Below are 20008 nucleotides of genomic sequence, written 5' to 3' on the forward strand. Positions count from 1 at the left end.
TGAGGTTTTCAACGATAGACGATGGTAATAGCTGTGCAAAAAGTTATGGAGCATGGTGGCATAAATCTTGCTGCGAGAGTAGTCTGAACAAGAAATTTGACAAGAACCTGTATTGGTTTAAATTTAGCCTCCACTCAGCCAAAACATCAGTAATGATGTTACGAAAAATTAATTAACGGAATAATATAGAATATTTTAAAACTGAATTCAAAGTTCGAACAAAACAACATTCTTTTTTCCTTTTATTTTATTGATTTTTTTATTCAAATAGTTGTATTTTTGTTTTTTTTCATGAAAGAATATCTTATTTAAGACACAACATGTATAATGTAAGAAAGAGCAAAACGACCAAAATGACCTAATATAAACAACATGGTGATGTATAACAGTCGGATGTGGTATACACTTTACTATGTCTTAAAACACTATGATTCTAATTAAGATAAAGAAAATCACAAACGAAGGTTACAAAAACACACTTCATGAATCGCATAATTAAACTAGGGGCTCCCAAGAGCCTGTGTCGCTCACCTTGGACTATGTGCATATTAAGCAATGGACACAGATAAATTCATAACATAATTGTGTTTTGGTGATGGTGATGTGTTTGTAGATATTACTTTACTGAACATTCTTGTTGCTACAATTATCTCTATCTATAATAAACTTGGCCCAGTAATTACAGTGGAAAATATTTTCTAAAAATTTACAAAAATTTATGAAAAATGCTAAGAATTAACTATAAAGGACAATAACTTCTTAGGGGGTCAATTGACTATTTTGGTCATTTGAACTTATTTGTAGATCTTGTTTTGCTGAATATTATTGCTGTTTACAGTTTATCTCTATCTATAATAATATTTAAGATAATAATAAAAAAACGGCAAAATTTCCTTAAAACTACCAACTCAGGGCAATTACCTAACAACGGGTTGTCCGATCCATGTGAAAATATCAGGGCAGATAGATCTTGACCTGATAGACAATTTAATCCTGTCAGATTTTCTCTAAATGCCTTGGTTTTTGAGTTATAAGCCAAAAACTGCATTTTACCCCTATGTTCTATTTTTAGCCGTGGCAGCCATTTTGGTTGGATGGCCGGGTCACCGGACACATTTTTTTCAATTAAATACCCCAAAGATGATTGTGGCCAAGTTTGTTGGATTAATTTGGCCCAGTAGTTTCAGAGGAGAAGATTTTTGTAAAAGATTTCTAAGATTTACGAAAAATGGTTAAAAATTGACTATAAAGGTCAATAACTTCTAAAGGGGTCAACTGACCATTTTAGTCATGTTGACTTATTTGTAAATCTAACTTTGCTGAACATTATTGCTGTTTACAGTTTATCTCTATCTATAATAATATTCAAGATAATAACCAAAAACAGCAAAATTTCCTTAAAAATACCAATTCAAGGGCAGCAATCCAACATCAGATTGTCCGATTCGTCTGAAAATTTCAGCACAGATAGATCTTGACCTGATAAACACTTTTAACACATGTCAGATTGCTCTAAATGCTTTAGTTTTTGAGTTATGAGCCAAACACTGCATTTTACCCCTATGTTCTATTTTTAGCCATGTCGGCCATCTTGGTTTGTTGGCCGGGTCACGCCACACAATTTTTTAAACTAGATACCCCAAAGATGATTGTGGCCAAGTTTGGATTAATTTGGCCCAGTAGTTTCAGAGAAGAAGATTTTTGTAAAAGATTTCTAAGATTTACGAAAAATGGTTAAAAATTGACTATAAAGTTCAATAACTCCTAGAGGGGTCAACTGACCATTTTGGTCATGTTGACTTATTTGTAAATCTAATTTATCTGAACATTATTGCTGTTTACAGTTTATCTCTATCTTTAATAATATTCAAGATAATAACCAAAAACAGCAAAAAATCCCTAAAATTACCAATTCAGGGGCAGCATCCCAACAACGGGTTGTCGGATCTATCTAAAAATTTGAGGGCAGAAAGATCTTGGCCTGATAAACAATTTTACCCCCATGTCAGATTTGCTCTAAATGCTTTGGTTTTGAGTTATAAGCCAAAAAATGCGTTTTACCCCTATGTTCTATTTTTTGCCATGGCGGCCATCTTGGTTTGTTGGCCGGGTCACGCCACACATTTTTTTAAACTAGATACCCAATGATAATTGAGGCCAAGTTTGGTTTAATTTGGCCCAGTAGTTTCAGAGGAGAAGATTTTTGTAAAAGTTAACGACGACGGACGACGACGACGGACGACGGACGACGGACGTCGGACGCCAAGTGTCGGGAAAAGCTCACTTGGCCCCCTTGGGCCAGGTGAGCTAAAAAACAAGTACATCTGGTGTGTCGTTATGGGTAGGTATCTCCAATTGTAAACGAATACACCATTTCCAATAATTACTTCCAATAAACCATGTACACATTTATATAAAACAATAAGACGCAGTATTACTGCAATATAGACAGTGATAAACCACAGACAAAATAACATGCAGGTATTATAAGCAGATTGTTCAAGGCCACGACGTGACAGTTCCAAACATCCACCAAATTATACCCGCCTGGCCTGAGAAAGGAATAACAACGAAAGTCATGGAGACATACTGACTAGCGTTTAACCTATAATGGTTTCCTTTTATAAATTGTTATTTGGACCGAGAGTTGTCTCAGTGGCACGCATACCACATCTTCCTATATATATCTCTACATACAACGAATCACATATTGACCAGCTGCCGGTTGTACGAACGTTTCATTAAATTGTCATTAGCGCGTCATTACCTAATGTGTCAGTTAATCTGTTGTACAAATAGTTAAATGAAGTAAAAATTCATCAAACTGTCATTTAAAATCAATTTATTAAAAAAAAAAACAGTACATGTTGGTGTTATACATGAATCTCCATTGATTTTCCCTTATTTGCCTTTGTTAAATTTCCACTTTTCAAAATAATGTGCAGAATTCATCTTTGTTTCAAACACAGAAGTACTTGGCATGAGGAAAGTTTTATCCTGTCCAGTACTATAGAAAAACTTTCACATATCATGTCATTGCATATAAGAAAATAACCATCGCTGGAATTTTACCAATTGTTATGATATTGTTATTATTGTATTTATTTATGTTGGCCTGATTTGTATTGTGTGGCCTGATAGTTGTTTACAAAATAATTTTAGAATTGTGCAGTTTAGAAATCTCTGGAACAATTACAGAATGATTGGAACTTTCCAGAATGATCCTAATAAAAGATGCATTATATAAACTTCTGCATTATACCAGAAACTTCTGTAGTAACTTTCTAGGATGTTCCATTATAGACTGTTCTAGAATCTTCCATGACAAATATATATATATACAGACACTAAAGTTAAACTCACGCTTGGACTTACTCTTGGACTTGGACTTAGACATCGATAGACATTAGCATTCACAGCATTTGGATTGACACTTTTATTCTACAAACAACATCATACTGGATTGTGACCTTAGTAGTGAACGTAATATTCAGATTGGATTCCGAAATATATCCGGATACAGATAAAGATAAACGATTGGACTGAGTCTCATATTTTTGACAGTTAAGTTGACAGTAATATTTGTGTAATACTTCTTGTAAACTTTTGTATAATAAATATTGTTAAATTTTCTTATTGATTTGTGTCTTTTGTTGGCTACAATTTAAATGCGATTTCTGGCCGTAACACAATGGAATTGCTCCCCTTATTTAATCTGTGAACCTCAAGTTTACAAAATATTCTATAGAAATCCAAAAAAAACAAACATTTGTCTAACATTAGCCGGGAAGCAATACGCATATTTACAACCAAATGCGAACAATGTATCTTGAAACGAAAACGTACTGATATATCAAAACTTGTTGCTAGACTATAATTTCTGCTGAATTTAACTGTAGAGGGCAGAATGATCATGTAGACCTTCAATCTGTCCCCGACCATGAATTTAAATGGATAATGCACTATCAAGATCGTCTTATCAAATTCAGCGTGATTAGAGTTCTAAAATCTAATAGAGCTGCTAAAGTTGCATATCAATTACGTGACATTTTTCTTTTTCTTTGGTGCACCCAATATCCTCCAAAGCGATAATGGGAGGGAGTTAACTGCACATATAATTACTGTCTGAAATCATTATGGTCAGAATTAGTAATAGTTCATGGACGACTAAGATATCCCCAAAGGCAAGGGTCTGTAGAAAGAGCAAATGCAGACATTAAAGAAATGTTCATATCATGGATGAATGAGAATGACTCACAACAGTGGTCTGAAGGTTTGTGCTTTGTGCAACTATAGAAAAAAAGATCAAAACACAGAGTTATTGACCAATTGCATTATCATGCTCTGTTTGGTTCTGACCCAAAGATAGGTTTATCTTCATTTTCTTTGCCCAAGGAACGTTTGCTAAATCTTGAAACTGAGAACGATTTAAAGAAAGTGTTTAAAGAGGTTTGAAAAGAGAACAGTGTAACTGAAATTGATGCAGGCCAATTGAAAACATGAATAAATATATATTATTCGCACTATCATTTCCCAAAAAAGAATAAGAATGATTTCCATCAACTCTCAATTTTCAGTAACTGAATAAGTTTTCACGTGATTGTGTTTTTTTTTTAATCCATGACATTATAACTGCAGACAATTTTTTTGTTACCAATATATGACGGATCCAGGTTATCTGTCTTTAAATGGAATACAGTGATTTTGAGATAACATTGGTCCGGGTACAATCTTATAAAACATTGAGATAAAAACTGGATTTGTATACGCAGTCCAGAATGAATTTATACCTATTTCGCGATAATAATAAACCGCACAAAGTCGGTATGTTCTTCGTCTATGAACTGTGCTAGCTTCGATGTCCATGCAACTATCCTAATTAAGGTCAGATCGAACATTCAACATCATAAGAAACTACAAGTCATTATGACTGTTGCAATCTCTAACTTTTTCAGTACCACTCAGTCTGGCACTGATGAAGTGGTACAACTTTGTAGGCGGTTATTTTAAAGTGTGCACAACATTTGTATGTTATTTCGAATAGACAGAAAAATATATTACAGACATATCCTTTTTAAACCGGAATTAACCATTAAAAACGTTGATGACACACGATCACATGACTAAATTATGTCTATGAGCTGATAAACAAACCAATGTTAGTCAATCAGAAAACGCGTTACATTCAAAATTGAATTATTTAAGAATAAAGTGATATAGTGACCAAGTATTTGAAGAAAAACAAACGTTTGTGACCTATATTTGGTGTTTCTTAGCATTGTGTTGAAATGTACAAGGAATACGTAAAATGGTACTGTAATGATTCTCTTGAAAAAAAGAACAAACATATCATTCTCCTAGGTTTATACAAAAGGATAAATAAATATACCCCCGCAACCCTTCGAAACCAAATGCTTCACTATATTAACAAGTTTTATTGATATGTTCACACTATTGTATCAGATGTCCCTATTAGTGAATCAATGTTAATACCAAAATATGCAAGCATCTTTAATGACTTGCCCAAAGTATCGTAATTATATTATCTCTTCCAAATACGTCTGTTTTAAGGTACAAAAGTATGTAAGCTTTTGAGGTGAATGCAGACATTTTGTGCTTTGTAAAGAATATTAACCCCCCGAAAATGAATAGGAAATACCTGAACGTATAAGATGTCTGCATGTTGAATGATTTATATTTACGAATGAAAAATTGAAATGCAATAGATGTTTAAAAACTAATATAGATACTTTATATCTACATATTCTTTAAGAATTTAAATTGTTTTCATTATTTTTGTTATCTCATTGTTTGTATTGTATTATGAAAATTATTGATGATGTAATCTGTATGCCCTTAGGTCCAATAATTGAAAAGAAATAACAAATCATCTTTATGGTGTGCAAAATATGATACAACACATAAAAGTTCAATATAAATAAAAACCTATTTATGGTAAAAGTTCTTTCGTTTAATATAAAGCATTTAAATGTATTAATATAATTACCATTTCGGTAAGAGTGTCTTATTTATATTTCCTCAATATAATTCATATGAATATATATGCAAGTATCAATGTTTAGGAATGTTTACAAACGAATTGATTTGTATGACTCGGTGAGTCCCGATAATCCTTGCTTCTCGGGAGTTTTGGTATCAGTCATCACTGTGTCTACGTCATCTAGAATCGGTCGTTTGTCTAATGCTGGTTCCTTGTGTCGGTAAAAATAAACTACACAGTTTACTAGGATCACTAATAACATTAAGCTGCCCCACTGAAAACAAATAAGTGAAACATAACAAAACTTATCAAATATACTATGCTTATAATTGTGTACGCCACAGCCCAAACGCGCGTTTTTTTTACTAAAAAAATGACATGTCATTTCCACACAGAAAACCGACTCCTTTTGTTCAGAGGTTGTCGTTTGTTGATGTGGTTCCAAAGTTTTTCTTGTTTTTCGTTCTTCATATAAATTAGACATTTGGTTTTCTTATTAAATACACCAGTCATTGTGTGGCTCTTTATAACAACCTGTTCGGTGTGAGCCAACTCTCCATATTAAAAGCCTGACTTTGGTTGAGAGTAGTCTCATTGGCAGTCATATGCCACATCTTTAATTTATATATTCGACGGGAAATCACTGTAACTTTGTAGCCTCTTTTAATTCATGCAATGTGGCAATTTTTCTATGTGATTTGAAACCAAAATCGAAGTTTTTCTTCTTCAAAAAGGTCGGGAATATATTTTGCTGTTACCTGAAGAATTGTCATAACAAATGTTTCTCGTCCAAATTCATACCACTTTTCTCCATCGCCGGTTTCGCCATCAATCAAGTCAATGGCCCACCATGCAATGATAGCTACAGCTTCAACTGGCAAAACGAACCTGTAAGAACATGAATGAGGACAATGACAGATAAATAATGTTACTAACTAAAGTTAAAAATAAATAATAACTAAAAGTAAATAATAGTACTAACTATTTATAGGTAAATGATATTACAAACTAAAGGTAAATAATATAACTAACTAAATGTAAATAATATAACTACTAGTAACTAAAAATAATTTAATTTCTAATTTATGGTAAACATTTTAATGATTGAAGAGAATACAGTTATGCGCTTAAATAAAATAAGGTTACGCGCGCCAGAGTAAGTATGACAACGCGCTTAAAAGAAATAATGTTACAAAGGAAAATAATGCTGATCCATCACAAATGGAAGACAGTTCATCTGTTTGTCGCAAAGATGAAATTGTAAATAGATACAGCTGACATAATAAAAAAATAAGAGAATAAATTGGATAAAATAAGTACGGAAGGCCATGTTTGATAGTAAGACGATAACTTTTCTCTGACTTTCCATGTACTGTAGCCTTATTTTTTCTTGGAGCGCATTATTTCTACGATGAACAACTGAGATTGGATTCACAATATTTGCGAGTATGGTCTTGAGGAAACGATAATAAGACGTCGGAAGGGGACGATAAATGGCTGACCCATGCTAAGAGAAAGCCATATCTCTTGCACGTAAAAGACAACCTTGTAGATTTCGAAAAAGAGCAGGGTAAAGCCGCTACAAGGCAGAACTCGCACCCGCAAAGTGGAAAGGGATTAAATATATGTTGCGAAACTTGTTTCCTAATCCACTATTAATAAATATCATTAAAACTAACAACATTACATCCAATATCGAATTATAAAACTTTGTGAGATCGACCTACATGTACATGTAACATACGATTGACTTGTTTTCCATTTAATGCGTTTTCGCGTTCATTACGATGACCGTTTCCGTATCATTACTTTGACGGAAGCTTTTCTGTTATGAGCAGTTGTATAGTCTTTTTTAAAAGAAGTTTATTAATTTAAAAACATTTTTTTTGGCAAATTCCCTGAATTCAAATATGGGAATAATTAAATCTATATTTTAAAACATTTTGATTAAAAAGTCAAAGTCAAAATCAGAAATTAATTATATAAAAACACTCATCAGTACAGAAGCATTAAATTCGTAAATGAAACCCTTAAAGAGGTACACATGGTTTCAAGTAGACATGCCGAAGGCCGTACGGTGACCTGTAGTTGTTAATGTCTGTGTCATTTTGGTCTCTTGTGGACAGTTGTCTCATTGCCAATCATACCACATCTTAGATCTGGTCTTAGATCTTAAATCAGAAACGCAATTGTTATAGTCGATTTCTAAGCATGCACGTGAATACAAAACAAAATACATGTATATCATTGAGGCTAACCAAATTTTTTTTTCAAAATAGTTGACACAATTTTAATTTATTAGATTGGTGTTCAAGAGTAATGTGCCTTAACCTATATGTGCTAAGTCTTACTTAATCATCCATCCCCAAATTCTAGGAAGTTTCCAATCGTCCAAACTAAATCTGTTGAAAAGATTCTTTCTAAAGTTTTCAGTTCCGTAAAAAATTACCATAGCTTGTAGCATCATTCCATTAATAACTAATGCAAATCCCCAAACAAAATCCTAGAATTAAATCAAAATCTAGGTAACTAAATAACATACAATCATTTGTAAATATAGCTCAACATGCAGACTTTTTACACGTTCAGGTATTTCACATCCAATATTTTATGGAAATATTCTTTATAAAGCACAAAAATGTCAGTATTCACCTCAGAAGCTAAAAAAACCTTTAAATGGACTTATTAAGAAGGGATATAGTTACGATAATGTTGTCAGGTCATTAAAGATTACTAGTACATATTTTGGCGTTAATATTGATTCACTTATAGGGTCTTTGCATCGGAACTAAACACAATTATTATTAATCAACCAGTTGTTGGCATGACACGGGTTATGTTCTTCTCATATATGTTATGATGGTATGATACTAAACCCCTCACGGGGAGGATTGTGTCTGATATTCATATGATGAAGACATATTTTTTCAATCAATTTAATTGAAGTCTAGAGCTGGCATGTCATTTAACTGCTAGAATTCTGATGTTATTTATCATGTATTATTATCATTTTGTTTATTTTCTTTGGTTACATCTTTTGACATCGGACTCGGACTTCTCTTGAACTGAATTTTAATGTGCGTATTGTTATGCGTTTACTTTTCTGCATTGGCTAGAGGTATAGGGGAGGGTTGAGATCTCACAAACGTGTTTAACCCCGCCGCATTTTTGCGCCTGTCCCAAGTCAGGAGCCTCTGGCCTTTGTTAGTCTTGTATTATTTTTACTTTTAGTTGCTTGTGTATAATTTGGAGTTTAGTATGGTGTTCATTATCACTGAACTAGTATATGTTTGTTTAGTGGCCAGCTGAAGGACGCCTCCGGGTGCGAGAATTTCTCGTTGCATTGAAGACCTGTTGGTGACCTTCTGTTGTTTGTCTGTTCTATGGTCGGGTTGTTGTCTCTTTGACACATTCCCCATTTCCATTCTCAATTTCCATTCTCAATTTCCATTCTCAATTTCCATTCCCAATTTCCATTCTCAATTTTGTTAGCTACTCTTTTTCAAAGTTACAAGTTTTTTTAAAAGACTGCAATACATTAGTAGAATATGAAAATAGGAACTTAAAAAACAGAAACAAATGAAGGGTCCGTGTGCTTGTCATGTGGATGTAAGGCTTCTTATACGCTGACGTTGTTATGTTTATCAGCTCATAGACATAATTGTATCATGTTACCTTGACGTCATCGACGTTTTGTCATGGTTTAATTAAGTTTCAAATGGAATTTAGAATTAAATTATAAGAAATGACTGTAATATTTTTTTCTGTCTGTTCGAAATAAGATTAAAAAAAAATTGTGGTTTCGGCCCTTTGAAAGAACACGCTACGCGGGTTATTCTGTGTACACCACATTTTTTATGTTATTTCTTTATAGACAGAAAAAATATTAGTCATTCCTTAATAAACTCGCTTTTAACTATTCATATTAAATTTCTGAAAAGTGTATACGAAGTCAAACAAATTGAGACGTTGCTTTCTCTATTGATGCAGATATAAATGCTATATATTTTATAAAATATACCTGATTTGTTAAAATATTTATATCCAATGCTGACATCATACCAACCAAAAAAGTTACTATTACTGTGGCAGGTGTACCAAACTTTCTAGGAACTGAAAAAGACTACCTTTAAGTGTGCACTCTCTGAGTTTGTCATTGAAAATACATATCATTCACAAAGACCATAAAATTAAACAAAATAAAGGCCGTCCATAACGTTAATTTAAGTGACCCGCTATTTTACAATACGTTCTCGTCCTGAACATGCATGACATATTTGCTACTGGACGTTAAGCAACCAACAATGAATGAATCGATCAATATAATTGATTTAATTGGAATATTTTGTTTCTCATCAAACCATTTGCTCTTTAAAAATATTAGTCTAGAATGTGTTTTCTAGTTTTTCCTCCTATATCTTGCACCTTGCACTGTCGGCTGCTTACAGTACCGACACCTCAATGACCAACGTGCGCGGCAGTGAATATCTTACAGAAAAATAAATAATATCGCAATGTGGAAAGCATATTGTTTACAGACAATATATATGCATTGGTAAAGACGTAACTAAGTTGAAAAACGTAATTCTGGTCCATTTTTTACAGACAATATATATGCATTGGTAAAGACGTCACTCTGTTGAAGTGCGTACATGTATGTCTGGTCCATGTGTCCTTTAAGGCAATAATAAATATACAGACTACTGAAATTAATATATTACCTCCAAAATCCTGTAGTGTATGGGTGACTAACTCCATATTTGATATGAGTGATGTTATCCCAGCGAATGACAGACAGGTGAAAAATAGAATGGACAAAACTCGACCAAAAGTGCCCAAAGTAGAAAATAGTACAGGTATCCTAAAAAGAATAGGAATATGTATTTTCGGCAATGAAAATGAAATGTGTAAATAAAAAGCTTTGACACGAATCTTCCAACATGTGTTCATAAAAGTACAAATACAAGGCAGTTACTTTATGATACTGTACTGTTGCTCTTGGCAAAACAAATCACAGTACTCGGAATACAAACTTTTGGTTTGCAACATGAAATTGAGGCTCATTATCAATGGTATTACGTTCTTATTGGTGTCTAACAAGTATATCTGTATTAAAATACAACAAATTCATGCCATTGGTATATATGACAAAAAAGGAATCCATGCACAAAAATAAGTCACATCCCATCAAAGACGTATTTGTCTGTAGGGGTTAATTAACAAGAGATTTTTACATTTAAAATATTGGTGGCAAACTGATCTCTGAAAACAATTTTAAAAATGATTCATCCATCTGACACATACCTACCAAATAAAAGTAAGTCCGGTACTAGCAGGACCACTGTCTTTAAGGATGGTCAGGTACTCGTCCTTAGCCAGAACACCACGGCTAACTATCAGTATAGAAAACACGGCAGCATATATCATCATTCCGCAAATCAAACTGAAAGAAACAACATGTATACTGTATGTTTTGGGGTTGCCGTTGCATCGACATACATGTACGTGTATGCAACACATCTTCTTACACATAGATACATGTAAAAATGAAGAAAAAGAGATATAATTGCGATCAACTACGAACACATATCGAAAACCCGATATATTTCTCAAATTATGTGTTTTCACTAGTTTCATTTTTGACTTTTTGTCAGATATACGAAATCCCCTAGTCTTATCCACGTATTGCCAACATCACCCCTACTTTTATTTTCATAATTTTATTACATATTGTTTAAAAAGTCTTATAGAATGGGACAGACATAAAATTTGTATGTTAATTTTTTCGTGTATTTTGCTATCTTCTGTAAATAGTTTGGAAGAATTAAAACGAGATAAATAAAGATTAAACTACGATATCAAACTCCGAAACAAAGGAGAAGACGCATTACTAAACCTTAGTCAACGTCTCGTAGCAGAGACAATGTTACCGCTGTTTCGTAGTTGGTCACCAAATCTTACCTGATAAGGTTATTTAACGAAGGAATAAAAATTCCATATTTGACAATAGCATTGTCCACACTCATAAACGATGAATAGGGAATAAAAATTCCCATACCTGCTCCAGTATCAAATGCATTTTGGCTGATTGCATCGACCCAAAGTCGGGGCTCCTTGAAGGATTCTGTAAAATAAGAAACGTTGTACAAACTATTCGTCTGAGTAGTACATAATTTAATGTATATACCAACGTAAGCAACAACAAAAAAACTGACACAAAAAGAAATTAAAGCAGAACACTTCAAAAATAACCACACAATTACCTTGATGAAATTTGAGTTCTAAATAATAAACATTACTGCGGAAACTTTACTTACAGTAAATTTCTTTAAATAACTAGACATACACCAATACTTGTCCTTCAGTTGATTTAAACATTTTAGTTTCACACTGAAAACACAATTTTACAAAAAAGGACGTAGATTTAAGAAACTAGTGGCCAATTTTGTTCAAAACATCAAAAATTAAAAGATTACTTACCCCAGTTTGGTGTGAAGAGGTACTTGATACCATAATCAGCATATTCTCTTGTTAGGGACCAGATGAACGTAAACAATAAGATTGCCAGTAGGATGGGAACCAGGAACAAATTGACTTTTTCAATTGTTTTAACTCCCTTGATAACCGACAGTCCTGCTACCATCAACGCTATAGCATGAGTCAATAAGGGCCATTTACTTTCCTGAAATAAAAATGTTCAGTTTGAAATGGTACAATTCAAAATGTGTATTGTTATGATTATGTGCATCATTGCAATTAACTACTTCTACTCCTATCTGTTTTATCTTTTTGACACGGATATCTCACATTTGTTACAATCACAACCACCATCCCGTTAAAAACATTCTTTTTATAAATGACCATAGGATAACACTAATAATGCACTTTTTGTCACAAGATAAACAACGGATATCGCTTGTGAAGCAAAATATGTTGATCTTTTCAGACAACCTGCAACTGTAGCTGCGTGATGATGAGATAACATTCGGCAAACCTCGGCAGAGCTAACATGCAGGAAAGCGGAATCACCCGATACTTGCCGATTTGGTGTGACCCATTTTGCTCTATCTTTAAAGTAAAATTTCTTTCTAATATTGTAAAGACTATATAACTATGTTTTTCCATAGAGGACAACGATGATTTACGGAAGCCAATACACAAACAATGTAGAGTCAACTAGGCTTGCTATTGAAATAGATATCATTGTTTTCAACTATTCTATAATTTATACCTCGGCATAGTCCCTGAATATTGCACGACTATCTTCTACGTTGTCTGGAAGTTCATTGGCTATACAGTAAACAACATAGTAGAAACACCACCCTAACACTACTGAATAGTAACATCTATAGAAGAAAATAATACGTTTATTAGTATAAAGGTTTGGATAGGGTTTAAGTAAGAGTGAATAATAGACAAAGTTTTGAAAATAATCGGATCAAAATTTAAGGATTTAAGAATAATTGGCAAATAATTAGAGAATTCAGAAAATGGACTGATAATTTAAAGAATGAGATACTAAAAATGAAGAAATGGAAAAAAAGGAGGGTCAATTTTTACCAATGTCATTATTTATTTTTTCTATGTTTAAAAAGATGATTTTTAATAGCCGACTTTCTCGAATGTATGAAGTTTTCTAAATTCATTTTAAGAACGATTAACATGTAGTAAACATGTGACAAGCAATATGTTCGTAACAAAACTACGGCGTACTCGTCTTGTTGTATATTAAAACTTACGATATGAAAAATGTAACCATTGAGATCCATGCTCCACACCAGGATCCTTTCTCCCCCAGGAATTGTTGGAATGAGCCAATGATAGCTTTCTTTGTGTACCGGCCTGTACCATACTCTATCAGTAACATGGGTATGGACCATAGAAACAGGAATAAAGACCATACAATCAAAAATACAAGACCTCCTGCGATATGGATAAAATAATTAAGAGTAATATGCAACATTAATGTATTACTAAATAAATATTAAGTCATCTGAGCAACCAGTAATAACAGATAGCATTAAGGGACGACATCAAAAAATCAATGAAGGACAAAAAACTTAATTCAAATAGTTTGGGGTAGGGGGCCAGTGGAAAAAAGTTATATGAACTAAGTTTTTTTTTTCCTACATTGAACTTTTGATGTCGTCCCTAAAATAGAGCTGGTTTGGGAGTGTACAAGAGTCTAAATGCCAGCGGTCATTCATTTCTATATTTATGATTTGTTTAGGTTTATGGCATTTTTCTATATTTGTTACACATTTTCCCAATAATTCTCTATTTTAGCACCTCTTAATCGAGATCCTTATTTTTTTATTTTTTTGGCACATTTCTCTTCTTTTCTTTGTATTTTTGTTAAACATTCTTTATTCTGTAAACCAAATCAACATCCTCGTGCATCTAATAATTTTTTCCTTTCATTTTTATGTATTTCTTATAATTCAAATAAAATGCAGTGTACATTTAACATTGTTGTAAAGTCATACAGTAGCCTCGGGGAAAAGGGGTGTCGTTGTAGAGTTTCAGTTCCTGACAGGTCAAAACGATTTTTTTAAATTGATATTTGCTGCTTCCCGAGTAGGACGCAAAATCTACCTGAATCCTAGTAATTTGTTTGCTCTTTGCAAATCTGATCTAGAATAAGGCAGGGTTTATCCGTATGGCATATACATATATAAACACATGAAATCTTACCCATTATACATGCAACATTTGCAAAATAAAAAGTATCTTTTAAAGTCATCTTTATTTAAAAAAAAAAACAAAAAACAATTAGCATACCTTTTGATTTGATAAAAAAATCCATCAAAGGAAAATGTATAAATAAGCATAAACTTCTAATTCAGGTTGATTTAAGCAAATTATCCTTTTTGTTCGCTAGGTTATAATACCTTTTTCGTCGCTATTATTTGCAACAATTCTCGGGAATCTCCATATGTTTCCTGTTCCGACAACACAACCCAGGCATGAAAATATCAAACCAATACGGGTCTTAAAATACTGTTGTTCTGAGTTCTAAAAGAAAAGAAAAGCAACAAGTACAAATCATATAAATATATCGTTGTCATATGACGTTAGGGAAATACCATTTGATTGTTAGAGGGAGGACTAGGATGAAGAATTTTGTCCGGCAATTTATTTTTGAAGCAATCTCTGTCCTGCGTTTTTTTATTAGTTTATCATGACTTTTTTTTTACATTATTTGTCATCTTGTCTTTTCTTTGTTTGCTAAGTGTCCCATTCTGCCTTTCAAATACTCAAAACTTTTTTCCTGCCTTTCTTTTCAATATTCATCCTACCACCCCACCCCACCCCACCCTAAATCCCGCCCCTACCCCCTAACATCAAATGGTAGCTCAGACGAATCAATTAAAAAATCCGCCGCGAAAAGGCTGATGTAAAATGGAGAAAAAGGGGGGAGAGGCAAGCTAATGAGAATAAAACACAGAACAATTCATCTAAATGTCTAGGGGTATTAAGCCAACATCGTCTTTCATTTTCGCGTTTGTACTTTCAATATATATGTGTTTGCCTAAAGTGAAAACGAGGGGGGGATGGAAAAACTACAGTTTTGTCCCCGGCTCCTGTTTTAGTTAATCCGATTAAATACAGTATAAAGATCCTCTATACACGCTTTGCTTTGAGGCTCTGAAAAAGCTTCCAAAGACCATTCGGGATTCTCTGATTTTATCAACATAAAATCACACCTTAAAAGACTGGAATTTCAAATGACTGATATAATAATTTACCAAAACAGACAGCATTGTCAGATCCTTATAAGAGTCTTATAAGTAACGCATGGATACATTATCTATATTTTGATCAGAATTATCAGTGATATAATCTACCTTAGAACATTTATTTGAACGCGTGTCAATTTGACATGTTCTTGATATTATTTTAAGACAACCATTACAACTGTTTTGAAATTTGTTATGCATACAAGTGTCACCCAAGTCAGGAACCTGTAATTCAGTGGTTGCTTTTTGTTGCTGTACACATTTGTTTTTTGCTTTTTATTTTTATATCTTTTTTCTTGTTTGAATTGTTTTACATTTGTCCTTTCGGGGCCTTTCATAGCTGACTATGCGTAACTGCTTTTATTTATTGTTGAAAGTCGTACGGTGACCTATAGTTGTTAATTGCTGTGTCATTTGGTCTGTTACAGAGAGTTGTCTCATTGGCAATCAAACCATATCTACATGCACTGAACTCGGTATTTAAAACGATATATCCATGTATGAAGGGCAAAGGTTGAATCCTTCCTTTTCATGCTTTGTCTTTTTTTTCTTCCTCGAAATGTTATAAAGTAAGATATACCAGTGTGGCTTTCAATGTTGTCACGGATGTTACACTACTGTATCAGACAAGGGTGAAGGTTGGTACATATACAAACGTTTAAACCCGCTCTATACCACGTTTCTCGTTTTTAATACGGTTTAGACCGTTGGTTTTCCATTTGAATTGTTTCACACTAGTAATTTGTAGAGTCCTTTAAAGCTTACTGTTCGGTGTGAGCCAGGCTCCATATTGAAGAAAGTGCTTTGACCTATAATTGTTCATTTTACAAATTGTGACTTTGTAAATAGTTGTCTCATTGGCACTTATGCCACATCTTCTTTCATATAATAACCAATTTTTGTCCTACCTCTGATGGTTTGAGTTCCATACTAAATGTTTGATAATGTGTCATGTGTTGGTACAGTTAAAATGTTCAAATAAAACAGAACTTCTGTAATTTTGTGTTCGTCATCCTTTTCTCGTTCAACTTGTTATCACATGAGACACACATATATAAATCATATGATAAACAAATAAATTGTTGATAAATATGACTGAGATTTGTAATTATTACACGGTTAGATAAAACGATATAAGATAATTGTGAAATATGTCTAAATGATAAAGACAATCATGTTTAGCTATATTTATATATTTGTTTGTTTTTAAACTGGGGGAGAGCTTGCATATATATAAAACTTGAAATAGTCGGGTATCTTTGAGACGTCACTATATGTATATAAAATATGAAATATAAAATCAGCTCCGAACGGCAGCCGCAGATATTACAATATAAGATCGAATGATATATACTTTTTCATTTTCAGTGAACACAGTCATGTTTCGATAATGGATGGTGTGTAAATAGACAATAACTGTTTAGTGTCTTCAAAAGCTCGCATACACCTTGTTTCCTAGCCTCGTACAAAAACAGCTGATATTTCAAGACACTAAACAGTTATTGTCTTTATCCTGCAATTAATTCTGTATATTGCTTGTGTTTTGAAAGACACAAAAACTAACATATTTAAGCATTTATTTTCGATTTGTAATCCCTTGAGGCCCGCGTAGTAATATCAAAATCACACATTACGCTGAAGACGGGTTCGCAAAAGGAATCTCGAATGGTCAACAATAATACATCGCCCAAGGTGAATAATTATCTATTTTAACATAACAACTAATTTCAACAGTAAAAACAAATAACAAAACATTGTCAAATTTGAAACAGAAGTGTACGAGTTGTCCTACGCTTCAGACTTGACATTCACTAAACATGCATGCTGAAATTGACATGGTTGATTTTGTAACACAATCATACACATTCAAGTTTTGAAATCGACAATTGTCATCGTCATGGAATGCAACTGGAATACACATTCTGAGGTCACACAGGTTCAAACAATACTCAGTCCGGCAGTGGGCGGAGTATACAGATACAGCATAGCGATATCTGTAGGGCTGTATCTGTATAGCCCTACAGTAGGACACCCAATTGCAGGATAAAAGGCTTTATCCTGCAATTGGGTGTCCTACTATACAGATACAGCCCTACAGATATCGCTATGCTGTATCTGTATACTATACAGATATCGCTTAAAAGCTCCGCCCACTGCCGGACTGAGTATTGTTTGAACCTGTGTTACCTCAGAATGTGTATTCCAGTTGCATTCCAATGACGATGACAATTGTCGATTTCAAAACTTGAATGTGTATGATTGTGTTACAAAATCAACCAATTTCAGCATGCATGTTTATAGTGAATGTCAAGTCTGAAGCGTAGGACAACTCGTACACTTCTGTTTCAAATTTGACAATGTTTTGTTAATTGTTTTTACTGTTGAAATTAGTTGTTATGTTAAAATAGATAATTATTCACCTTGAGCGATGTATTATTGTTGACTATTCGAGATTCTTTTTTTGCGGACCCGTCTTCAGCGTAATGTGTGATTTTGATATTACTACGCGGGCCTCAAGGGATTACAAATTGAAAATAAATGCTAAATAAGTTAGTTTTTGTGTCTTTCAAAACACAAACAATATACAGAACTAGTATCTCAATTGTTTGTAAAACAATTGAAAGGTCTTTCCTGTAAAAGTGATGTTTTCGTATTGTACTTTGTACGACCTTTCGTTTGATATACGACAAGCATACCTTTTGAAACTTTTCGCTTTTTACACTAAATGACCTCATCCGCCTACATTTTTGAGATCGGAAGTATGATATATGTAACACAGGGTAGATGAGCTTTCATTTGATATGCGACAACGCCATGTTCTAAAAAGTTTGATTTTAGCACTTGATAACCCCATCCAACCAATTTTTGGAGGTTGGGAATTTGATATTTTAAATGTACACATCATTACCTTTCATTTGATATACAACAACCCTATCGTAAAATAAAATTTATTTTTTGCACTCAATGACCCCATTTAACCAATTTTTGGGGGACGTCAATTTGAAATTTGAAATGTACGCTTTATGTTCTTTCATTTGATATGCGACAACCTTACCATCTGAGAAATTTGAATGTTTGCACTAAATGACCCCACCCTTCCACCTGGGATGAAAAAGATGTTTAAAATTTTCATTTTTAAGTAAAGTTTATTGAGACCGTCAATTTGATATATCAGATGACCCCATTTGACAATGTGCCAAAAATGATGCAATATCAACTATATAAATAGAAGTTATGAAACTTACAAAGTCAATGGAAAACATGAAAATTTCAAAATGATTTTTGGTGTTTTTTTTTTCAATGGAATTTTTTTGGTATTTGGTCAAACATATAACTATGTTAACTTTTTCAATTTCTTAAACATTTTAAGTGGTAAGCTGTTGTTGATTCAGAAATACATGCCGCCGCTCGCAAAATTTCAAACTGCATTATCTCTAAAACGACATAAGATATCTCAAATCTGTTAAATGATAAATGATCTACAGTTAAAGGACAACATTATAGATTGATTGATTGATTGTTGGTTGCTTAACGTCCAGTGGCAAATATTTCATGCATATTCAGGACGAGAACAAGTTCACAATAAAAACAATAGGTAGGTTGTTGTAATAGAGGCCATCTAGGATGATGGTCGTGGAAATTTGGACTGCCACTGGAAAATGAGGGTATATTGGATAGGGACAGAAATTTTGCCTTGCAACAGGCCACCTACGGACCCCTCAAAGAGTTGTTGCAAGGGTTCTTAACGTGCAAAGAGCGTGGCTCTCTCTTTACACGAGGCATCGGATTTAACGTCCCCTTCTGACGGACGTGACTGCGAACTTGATACATCCCGCACAGCCAAACGGACGCCCCACTTCAGCAAGCGTTTTACTGCCGGTCGGGAGAAGACCAAGTGACCATATTTCTATACCCCAGTCACCCTTGGGGTTCAACATTATAGAAAAAGAATTTGGACAATTTCAAGGTTCACCAAGGTCACAATTAATCATCAAATATATGATGCAATACCAAACTTGAGAACCGGAAGTCGTAGATACATGGGACTATCACCATTCAACTCAGGACCACTTGACCTTTCAAATATCTCAAGGTCAAGGTCATAGTATAATGTGAAGGTCAAGGTGAAATTTCATCATGACCTGACATCGACCTCAAATTGAAGGTCTTGCACTACTGATCATCTTTGCTGTTTATAGTAGGTTGATATATGTTACCTTTAAAAAGATATACACACAATACTATACTTTTAAGAATCATCCCGTCG

At 33.5% G+C, this 20008-nt stretch overlaps 1 protein-coding gene across 1 annotated transcript; it reads right to left on the reverse strand.

Moving 5' to 3' along the window:
• Window positions 1–5880: 5880 nt before the first annotated feature.
• Window positions 5881–16792, reverse strand: LOC139497165 (uncharacterized sodium-dependent transporter YocR-like). Its single transcript, XM_071285258.1, has 12 exons — window positions 16650–16792; window positions 14893–15016; window positions 13741–13924; window positions 13233–13347; window positions 12482–12683; window positions 11963–12125; window positions 11310–11444; window positions 10723–10862; window positions 10023–10114; window positions 8353–8504; window positions 6760–6889; window positions 5881–6275 (listed from the first exon to the last, which is right to left on the reverse strand). The coding sequence occupies exons 1-12, from the start codon at window positions 16692–16694 to the stop codon at window positions 6090–6092; spliced, it is 1668 nt and encodes a 555-aa protein (XP_071141359.1). The 5' UTR covers window positions 16695–16792; the 3' UTR covers window positions 5881–6089.
• Window positions 16793–20008: the final 3216 nt, after the last annotated feature.

Source organism: Mytilus edulis, chromosome 12, assembly GCF_963676685.1.
Source record: "Mytilus edulis chromosome 12, xbMytEdul2.2, whole genome shotgun sequence".
Classification (NCBI taxonomy): Eukaryota; Metazoa; Mollusca; class Bivalvia; order Mytilida; family Mytilidae; genus Mytilus; species Mytilus edulis.